At 34.3% G+C, this 11148-nt stretch overlaps 2 protein-coding genes across 2 annotated transcripts; both read right to left on the bottom strand.

The window, feature by feature from the left end:
* Positions 1-628: 628 nt before the first annotated feature.
* LOC120342517 (pentatricopeptide repeat-containing protein 1, mitochondrial-like) lies at positions 629-8344 on the bottom strand. Its single transcript, XM_078110539.1, has 13 exons — positions 8224-8344; positions 7763-7905; positions 7188-7328; positions 5798-5874; positions 5433-5523; positions 4971-5120; positions 4553-4662; positions 3541-4042; positions 2940-3095; positions 2195-2320; positions 1695-1779; positions 1235-1365; positions 629-832 (listed from the first exon to the last, which is right to left on the bottom strand). Exons 1-13 carry the CDS (start codon positions 8342-8344, stop codon positions 719-721), a joined length of 1947 nt encoding a protein of 648 aa, XP_077966665.1. The 3' UTR covers positions 629-718.
* A 110-nt stretch (positions 8345-8454) lies between these two features.
* LOC120342550 (PRKR-interacting protein 1 homolog) lies at positions 8455-9680 on the bottom strand. The gene has a single exon (XM_039411430.2). It carries the CDS (start codon positions 9516-9518, stop codon positions 8967-8969), a length of 552 nt encoding a protein of 183 aa, XP_039267364.2. The 5' UTR covers positions 9519-9680; the 3' UTR covers positions 8455-8966.
* Between the last annotated feature and the right edge of the window lie 1468 nt (positions 9681-11148).

The following is an 11148-nucleotide window of genomic DNA, read 5'->3' on the forward strand; positions in this document are numbered from 1 at the left end:
TTGGCATAAGTTGGCTAGTTGTTAACAAAATTTAGAACGTAGGTGCAATTTTACTATTCTGATAAAACCCTCTAAGAATATCTGCAAAAATTATGTCCGTAGACCATATTGATAAATCACAGGATGAGAACAGAAGGGGCCTAAGTCACATTTTTGGAATTTCACTCTTTTCAGTATTTTGGGGTTTTGAGCCAGCCATGCTCTACAAGTTGGTGGTCTTGAAATCCTGAATTTCTCAATATTAAAAATTTTACCTGGTCCACCGCTATCCTTCTCTAGAGTTGGTTTCTTAACTTGCGCTAACTAACAAATGATCACTTACGGTAAATGACTACATTAGTTTGAACCCTATTTACTGTAATGCTTTCATTCTTATTATTAAATGTGGTGTATAAGACAACTGCTGCAAACAAGTAAAAAGTAAAGTTATGTATTTTATAGGACTAAGCGTTGCGAGCTCGAAAGGGGCCATGAATCGTGAAAGTTTAAGAGCACCGCTCATTTTTGTTCACTTGGGATCACTCCAACATGGCCTGATTCTACTAAACGATAATTAATCCCCATAGTCAAGTGTCATGATCACACTTAATACTGTACATATACGAGAGACGAATATTGAAAAACAAGCTAGAAAAAAATGTATTTTATTATTGATCAGCATAAATGGCAGTGAACATTCAAATAATAAATTTTATCTTGGCATTCCATTCCACCGGTATCATGAAAGAACAGGCTCTTCATCTGTTGCAATTTCCATATGATTTAACCATTCCTTATACTGTTTGCGAAAATTGAAAACTTTATGTTCAAAATCTGGATCAGCAGATTTCCACTGTCATAAAAAAACAGAATCAAGCATAGGTGTTTATGAAGTAACTGAATATCAGAATCTGTTCTGATTTATTACCATACAGAGTCAAATATCTCTGAAGACACAAGCAGTAGTGGGATTCAGCCGGTTCGCACCGTTTTTATAGAACCGTCTCACAGAATTTTATGAGATCAGTGAACCGGTTAGCATTACTGTTTACTGTCAATGTTCTTTTTGTAACAGAACCGGCTGCAAAAGCTACTAACAGAGTAAAGTGAAAAAAATTGTCAAACTATGGTATATTTGAAAGTAGTCGAATTACACCAGTGCACTGAAGTTCTATAGTTTATAAACTTTGACTTTCTGATTGAGTAAAATAATACTTAGTTAATGAAGGTTGTGTTTTAAATTATTCTTTATTACCCTGTTATATCCCTCTGGCCATTCCGATGCTTTCTCCAAAAGTTCAATCGTTTGATGGTCAGCTTTCACGTTAGATTGTTTCATTTCATAAATAATTCGACTGAGATATCTGTAATCATATCCCTTCACATCTGTATAACAAATATTTACTTTGAGTATAAAGCATCAAACGGAAATAGCACTATAGTCAAGACTCACAAAGGCTGTAAAATATTCTCAGAAGCAAATAAAAATGATGAAAATTATCAGATCAATTTTATAGTGTTGAGCAACATGTCGGGTGGTATTCTGCATATGCAGATGCCTTTACTAAAACTACAATTTCGTGATGCAGTCATTGAAACGCTAAGATAGTAGGCCTATGGAAGGCTCCAAAAGCGCCAATCATTTATATACATTTAATAAAACCTTGAAACGAAATAAATTATTTCGCATTCGCGCATTGACTACATGGGCAAACCTTCATATCCTGTTATTCTGGTTCCTCTAGTATTCTTCAATGCTGCAGATATTAAACTGTTGAAAAATATGTGATCAAATTCAACCTGAAATTTGAAATGAATGGGATTGGTTATGTAACAAAACTAGGGTATACTCCATCAATAGGGTTGGGGCCAAGGCCATCTATTGCCTTTTCTATGCTTTTGGGCTGGTAGACCACTATTACCTATAATTAAGACATAGTAAATATTTCGCACATGTACTCACAGCTAGCTTACCTTATAGAAATATTCTAATCTACTATATCTTACAAATTTTACATTGTTATGGGCTTATGGCACGATGCTTGTAATCTGATTTGAATTGAAAGTAAGTATTTACAAAGGTTTTATTCATAGAAACGAACGCTCATACATAGGCCTACACCTGACTTGCTTTTAAACTGGAGAACCTTTACCAAACCAATGCACGGCATTTCATTATTCATACTAATCCTTATCACCTCATTATCCAACTTACATTGGCGTTTTTAGCTTCATTTATCAATGCTACTCCATAGTGACCTTTCACACATGTTAATGCCATTGTGCACCAGGTACGATAATTTGGTGCAAACTCCTTTGCCACCATTTTGCTCAAAATCAACTGAAAAAAGAAAAATATTGTTTCTAGATTTGCTAATTTGCCTTAACAAAAATCAAAATCACCAAGAATACTTAAAAGGGGGCATTCCAATAATTCGAGAAAACAGAAAAACAACTTGGATAAAAACATGCAAGGAAAATCAACTTGGAGTGATATCGAGTATTTGTTCTAAGAGATATGCTTCATTGTTGAATTTAAATTTGTTTAACATAGAATAGAACCGTCTCGATTAAGAATGAAAACCAATACATGCAAATTGAGACTTGTCATTAGCATGTGCATAACTCAAAGTCAGGTTTTACATCATTTATGAAGTTCACTTGTTCCACATGATTAATATCAGATTTTATAATGTATTGAACAAATTTACATTAGTTGGGATAAAGGCTGAAAACACCTAATTATATTGGGAAACTTCCAATTGTGAAAAAAAAAATAATGGTTGAATAGCCTTAGAATTGAATATTCAAATCTCACCCCCACCACCTCAGTCAGGGTGTAATAAATCGGATAGGCAATACTGAACCATTCCAGTTTTCCCAAACTATAATATTTGCTTGTATAGAGCCTTGCTTGAAGCAAAAAGCATATAAATACTCTGTAAAAAAAATTAAACAACCTTTGTTCCATTCATATCAAATCTTCCTGCTCTTTTCCTTATAATCAAGTTGAAAAAATCTGCATCAAGTTTTACGTTATTTTGTTCTGCAAATTCAATCACTTCGTCTTCAGCTTCTCTATTCGATTCCAACACTTGAATTAATGTTGATAAGAGCTTGACAGAAAACAAAAACTTGTGAGTACATTGTAAGGTCCGATTAGAAAAAGATATTTAAGACCAACACTGAAATATAAGACCTTGATAAGTATGATTGAACTTTTTTTTTTTCTTGATACATGATGCTTAACCATATTATCAATAAGATCACATGCTATATTATAAGTCCAGGTCGTGATCGTGACAAACCTCAAAAGCCACGATTTTCAACATGAATTTATATGGTTCATTATTATTGCTAATGACTGTGACTTACGACTGCATATTTAGTAGAAATGCATCTCGACAGGGATGTACAAAACAAACCGAATATTCGCATTAATTTGAAATTAACATGATTCAGTATTTTAATTATCAACAATTTAAAAATGAATACATAAGAGTTGCTCATTTTGGTTTGGATTTTGGTCTTTGTATAACATAAAAAATACTATTTATTTACCATCACGGTTGGGTTAATTTCGTGTTCTTTCAATATTTCAAATACATGCTTGTGCCCTCCAATCAACTGTAATCTTAACCATGGCCGATCGCACCTTGCAATACTGACAGGAATATTATTATTTGGAGCAGGTTGCAAATCATTTTGAAAAGGCAGTAGTAAGAGGTTCATGTGTCTTCTGGATGAGTCTGATGCAGTTGATATTGTCGCATCAATAACAATATCAGAAACCGGCTTATATGACAAAGAAAAATTGTCGTCTTTGTTTATTTTGTTACTAGTTTCAGACTGTAAATTTGTCTCAATTTTTGGAATATCTTCAGACAATGGTTCTTCAATAATGCCTGCATCGATTGTTAAAATCTCTGGTGATGAAGGTACATCAATTCCCGGTAATTGTTTCTTTGTGGCGGCCTGTCCTTTCAACCAGTAAACTCTTCGTAAATTATCCCTAAAGAAATCTTTATACTCGGCAGGGTCTGGAAGTTCAGTGACAAGTTTCCTGAAATCAAGAATATGTGACGGTTGGACAACAATTTATATTTAAATTGAGTCACTCACTCAACCTAATTTAAACATAAATATTCTTTCAAGGCCAAGAGAAGCAATATCATTGTAGGACACTCCACTACAAAATCACATAATACGTTCAAATACTGTAAGATAGTTGAAAAAAAAAAAAAAACAACAATTAATCATCAACACTCAACAGTTTCAACTAAACTTCAGTAAATGGGAAACCTTTGTTCTGGGTAAAATGAAAGTTTTTAGTGTTTATATGTTTAGTAGTCGAATAATATCACCCAACACACTCTATTGAAATAATAATTTAATGAGATAACACATGACACATCCTATGATAAAGTTAACCAAATGATATTTTCAACAACCGGTCTTTTTAGACACACTATTGAGTTTTCAATATGAGAAAAACGCCCGATTTTACAATATGACTTGATGCGAAGGACCACTAAGATTATATGTTCATCAACACAAGTCTATCACTGTATACCTGTATGCTAAATCCGGATTTCCAATTCCACAATGTTTTAAAACTTTCAATAAATACATGATTGATTTTCCATCTGGTTTTATATTTAACATCAGCATCATTCTCCAAACCTGAAAATAGTGTTAAAAGTATATCTGAGTATCTTTTGACCGAATATAAATCGATTGTAAATGCTTTAGGCAACACACTGAAATAGAACCCTTTGGTCTATAAGAAAAAGTCAGAATATAACAAGTTGAATTATGTTGGCTTCACAGATCAGACTCCGCATCAACCACCTCATGGAGGGTGATATCAACCGTGTAGGTAAGGGTTAACGTCTTTCTTCAGAGTTGAGTTTACAAAAATATATACAGGAAATAGTAACAGTCTGTATTCTGGCAATAATTACAAATGCAATAAAAAATAAAATGCAAACCTCAATTGCATGCCTGAATCCAGCTTCTTTATCTCGTTGTAAACATAACAGAATCATATTAAATGTTTCAGAATCTGGTTCAAACCCAGCCATAATCGATTCACGAAATATTCCCATCATCTGTTCTGTGGTTCCATGTTTACCGAAAGCCTTCAATGAATATGAATGGCAAGACTTTCATAACTCATCAAATAGAGAAAGTCACTAACATAATTAAACCAGAAATATGAAGAATTAAATACCGGTACTAAACAATCATCATCCAACCCTAATATTGTATAGTTGGAATTAGAAAAAAAAAATAACATACCATGAATTAAACTGCATTTAGAGTGAACTTTTACCAAGAATATCAAAACTCATTGGATTATCGCTTATTATACTGGAATTGAAAATCGGGAGGATGGAGGAAATATTTTATTCATTATACCTAATTGAGGGAAGATTGCTATGGTGACTAACCTTAATTATAGCGTTGTATGTTATTCTGGAAATTCTTATATTTGATTGATGTATCTTTGCATATAAATTGATTGCTTTTTTCAGGTTTGAGCTGTCAAAAAAAGGTTACATTATTTTAATAGAACATTTCATTTTGATGTTTTTAACAAAATCAAAAGTCAAGGGACATCAGAAGACTATGTACTTTTTGATTGCACATATCAAATTTTAATTACAATGTTAACCCATTATGGCAAACTATACAGATCCCTTTTCATGAATTTCAAACTTATTCTTCAAACTCATTCATATTAGATATATCAGTCATGTGCTATGTAGTTTCCCACTGCAAGAAGCTCAATTACCAAATAAGATGAAAGATCTACCTGTTTGAAGATTGTGCGACTGCATTGAATAGCCCAGTATATGTAGCTTCAGAAGGGCTTATTGCTCGTTTCCGCATCTGTAAACGAAAAATATAATTTCTGTGATAATTCTTAGCTACTATAATACAGCAAATGCTTGACAGTTCTACCAAGATAGGATAACAGCTTTAATCCAGAGTTTGTCTTTCATTCGAGAAAATATCAAGTGGTTAGCACAGGGTGGTCCAAGGTTGTTGGCTTCGCGGGCCACAATGGTGCCAAGAATAGGTAAATAGTGCAATACAAAACATACACTTTTATTGTCCAAACACACTGATCATTATTTGCAATTATCAAGCTAAAGCCACCAAAAAAACTCAATAAAAGGTGCAAAAATCTTACTATATCTACAGTTGGTGTAAGATTTCAAACTCCTCATCTCGGAAAAAGTGCCATAAGGAAAAAAAATTGTCACCGACACAACTTGCAGAGATATCAAGCAAGCATTGTGATATTTTATCTCCCATATCCAGTCAAAATCTATTAGTCAACTTGCTTTTTAAACTCATGTTTAAAAATTAACTCACAAATAACTGAGGCTTTTAGGCTGGTTGCAAAAAACCACTCGGCGGGAATTATAATGTTCGGCCATTACATCAATATTTAGTTATCAGGCATACCCAACCTAGGCTAATAGATTTCCCATTCGATTTCTAGTTTACTATGAAACCTATTCTGTTAGCATATATTCCGGACCAAAAATATAGAAAGCCAGTTAACAATTTAGAGTTTTAAAGTACATTATCACTTCGCTAGTTGCCTCAGCTAACCATGACACTAGTCAATTCATTGACATGTAGTGATGTCGAAAGATTCTAGTTATTTTTGTGACAAAAGAACACCGAATGCGATTTTTGTTCACTTTCGCTCAAATGCAACGCAGGCCACAGATAATGAAGCGGCGGGCCACATGTTGCCCGCAGGCTTGGGTTTGGACCACTCTTAGTTAGCATATCATCAGAGGTGGACATTTTAATTAGGGTTACAGTCTTACAGATCTCCGTTTAAAATTAGGATTTTGAAGACAATTACACCATGGTATCAAAATATAATCAGTCTGTAAAAAGATCTCTTAACAATTCTCCCTAACGATAATATGTCAAGCGAGTACTTTGCTAAGTTCCCTTATAGGAGCATAAATATAGTTGAATCCATCAAAAACATAACATCTACCAAGAATATTACTGACATTCAAAATACGTGTATTTGTAAGAAATGTGTTGAAAAAATGACGTTGTCCTTTATTCACACTAAACCAAAATGACTACTTATCCAGGGCATTGCTAGGATCGGAAAAGTAATTAAATCCAACAAAGACACTTCATTAAGAATATCACTTAAAACTACCTACTTGTATGTATAGTTGAAATGCCTTATTTACATATCCCTTTCTACCTAATGCGCCAATAACAACTGTATAATTCATTTCTTCTGGAAAAACTCTATCTTCTTTAAGCATTTTTTGTTGAAAAAATTGAAGACATTCTACTGCCTGAAAAGTATTAATATTCAAGTTAAAAAATAAGAAAAAATCAGACTTTATATTATAATTCTGGGTGTAAAATTAGTACAACAAGCTAGGATGAAAAATGGGTCGACTCCAAACAGACAACCAAAAAATGATAAAAAATGAACTGCCCGAACAATATCTATACTGGGAATGAGTCGATATAGAAGCTTAATCCGGCCATACACCCAAGGTGTCAGTGGGCTAATCATTTTCAACTACAACTGAGTCAGATTCAGAGTTATTTTATTTGTCAATACAGTAAAAACATTCAACAATAATAAAGTTCATACAATAAGTATTGGAATGACAGATGTTGTGAAGAACGAAATGCTCCGTCATTGAGTCTACAACACCTTTACCACTGCAATAATGCTAGATACAATTCCACATGATAGTGTAGAACATTATTAACTGACCTTGTCTTGTTTTGCCAGTTTTTTGCATTGTTTGAAATACCAATAAGGTGTATAATTAGAAAACAATTTTGCTTTCGGAATATCTTCCTCATCTTTTTCAGGAGGCAATCTATCTTCTGCTGGAAGCTTGAATACAGAGAAACCTAAACTTGAAACAAAAATTTATCAATTAAAAATCTGCATTCACATTTTTTTTGTCGTTTTTCATATTTAAATATAATTTTGACCCCATTTACATCTTATGAGGATCACTCGAACAAAGTGTTTTTATCTTCAGTGAGGCACATCTCAAGACACAAATCAATAGTGACGGGACTTCGCCCACACGTTTTTTATAATTTGATCAAAGGGAAGTCAAAAAGACTCATACCAGAACTTATGCCACCAAAGTAGCAAATTAAACAATGAAGGCAATACCTAGAGACCTATTGACAAAACAAAAGCAAATTATCTCATTGTACCTTTTCTTTCCGCAAGGCTTCCAAATTCTTCAGTCTCCTTGTCATCAGGTACAGATGAACTGGCTGAAGACCACAAGCTTTGGCCAACTTCTACATCACCATTATTCAAAGCTGAATACATGCTAAGTCTTGCACCTGTGAAGTTGTACACAACACGGCTCACAACCCGGCGCATAATGCGGTGAAAATTCATGGATAAATTGCCACATTTAACAAAAATTGTAGTTATAGCTGCAAAAATACAAAAAAGGTATTTAGCAGTACAAATGGCCAAAATACATTTCGCAAGCTTAACGCATAGCTTCAAACATAATGCACCGTATGCATTTCTATCCCAATGACATGATATGATAGAATACTGACAACTCTGCACATTTTCAAATATAGAAATGGCCAATATTGATATAAAAACATGATTTAAATTACATTATATCTTGTAAATGCTCTAACTAAACAAAGTTTATCAATTTTCCTAGTTCCTGAATCATTTATAGATACGATGACTTAAATATTAGTAGTTATGATCTGATCGCCATTAAAAATTTCAGTTTCTCAATCCAAGAAGCCGTAAATGCCATATTGTGATTTATCATTGCAAGATGGCTCATGAAACTGCTGACAGTTACCAGCATCTTCATCGATTAATTGCAATCGACTTCTCTCAATCATCAGTTGATGTCGATACATAACTGGGATCATTTCACTACCCCTAATGAAGTAAATGCAGAATAAACCCTGCTATGTCATCTTCCTCCGATAACAAATCTTGGTTCTTCAGAATCGTCTTCTTCCTTATTTGCTTCATCATTTTCTGATTCAGGAGAATCACTTGCTTCTTTTTGATCTCCCTCTTTCTGCTTCTTCAATTGCTTTTTCTTGAAGAGCATTTTTTGCTTTTTTCTTTGTCTTTTAGCTCTCTTTTTTGCAGTTGATTCCTCTTCTTTATCCTTTATACTTTGTATCTTGTCTTCATATTCAAGATCAAGTCTTTGTTTTTTATCCATTTTATCATGATATTCCTCCCGGGCAAATTCCCTTCGTCTGATATGACGATAAACATGAAATTCACCACTTCCTGCACCAGCACTTGAACCCATAACATCACGAACAAATTCAGGTGCATCACGTGGCTTCCATATTTTTTTTGGTTCAGGAATGTAAACAGGTTTATCAGGATTTTTCATGAGTTTTTCAACTTTTAATTTTTGTAGTTCGGCCATACTTTTTGGATGAATCACCTTCTTTTCGGCTGCTTCTTTCGGCATCTTGGCTTCATTTCTAATTGGTAACTCCATTTTCAAAATGAATATTTCTGTATTTGGGTCTGTTTGTACCTAACTAACTTACAGACTTAACTGTAATTCAGTAATTTGTTGATTCAATTATTTTGTCAAATAGTTTATTCCAGTATTCAGCTATTAGTGCCTTTTGTTGTGAGACAGTGCTGCAGTGAGTAGCCTACAGAAGTAGCCTAATTGATGTCACTGACATACAACATTAACAGTAGGGATGTCCGTATCCGAATAGTCTACTAAACTAATCTAGAATAGCACCGAAAAAACATTTCGAATATCATTTAATACAAAAATACAATAAAGTTCATCACATTACACATCATCATCCAATATAATCCCCATCATCATTGTATGTTCCATTAATTCAGCATCAGTATCATCCAATTTTTTCAAATACATATTCACAAATACATACAATAAATTATTGTAATACACCTCAATGAATACAACCATGTGAGGATTGCTGGACTCCTCGCCGTCGTAGGATGGTTCGTGTAACCGTTGGTCGGCTGCCTCCACCATCAAGTTCATGCATATGAAAAACAAATAACTGGCTAAATCAGGGGTCACCAAACTACGACCGGCAGGCATGATCCAGTCCGCGGCGTCATTTTATCCGGCCCGCAATACTGCAATAGCACACAGAAATGACCAAATTTTTTCCAAGGGAGATTTTCCCCGAGCATCTTCTTTCTTGTTTATTTCGTAACATTGGCCAATCAGAAAGATGCAAAGAAAGTGACGTAATAATAGGCCTTTTCGCATCCGCTAGGACATAGGTTCTCAAAGTGCTCCGTACGGAGCCCCAGGGCTCCGCGAGAGAAACCCAGGGGCTCCGCGAGCTATTCGATTGCTCTTCAAAATACTGACTCAAAATTTTGTAACTGTTCAAAGAAGCAATAACAGCTTTGATAACATCTGACAACAATATAGCCTCGAAATATGGTAAAGGGCCGGAATTAAAAAATGACATTATTTATGAGCAGTAGCGCAGCCGGGATTCTTAAGAGGGAGGTGGTTCAAAATTGGAATCGGAAATTTCTGCGCAACATTTTTCGCGATTAAAAAAACGGATAACGAGATTTCTGTTGCGTAAAATATTCAATCCAAGACCGATGGAGCATTTGACGTGTCTCGTCGGTATAATGTAGTTGTGCTCATCGTTACTCACGTTTGATTCGAGATTACTATTAGGATTACTAAAATGAAAGAATACTATTCTAAAATAACATAAAATATGTGATAAACTGCCAACTATAAATAAATTGGTGTCGTATTTTTGCGATTTGTCAAACTTGATTTGTTCTTTCGCACTTGAGATTATTTTTAAGCAAGATATCGCTGTTTAAAAAATCACAATGTCTGGGGAAAATACGAACAAATGAAAATTATTTTATTGCATTCAGCTCCGTCGGTAGTTTCAGAATGAAAAAAGGTACATCGCGGATCGCGCGCACCATTGATTGCGTGCGGCTGCGTCGGTAGCTTCAGAATGAAAAAAAAAGGTAAATCGCGCGCACAATTGACTGTGTTTCGATTTCGCAGCTACTACGATGAAAACCTAACATAACACCAAATTTTGTGATTTACAATGTCTATAGAAGCGTTTTCAATCTGAGGTGAGTCTGCT

This window comes from Styela clava, chromosome 3 (genome assembly GCF_964204865.1).
Source record: "Styela clava chromosome 3, kaStyClav1.hap1.2, whole genome shotgun sequence".
Lineage (NCBI taxonomy): Eukaryota > Metazoa > Chordata > Ascidiacea > Stolidobranchia > Styelidae > Styela > Styela clava.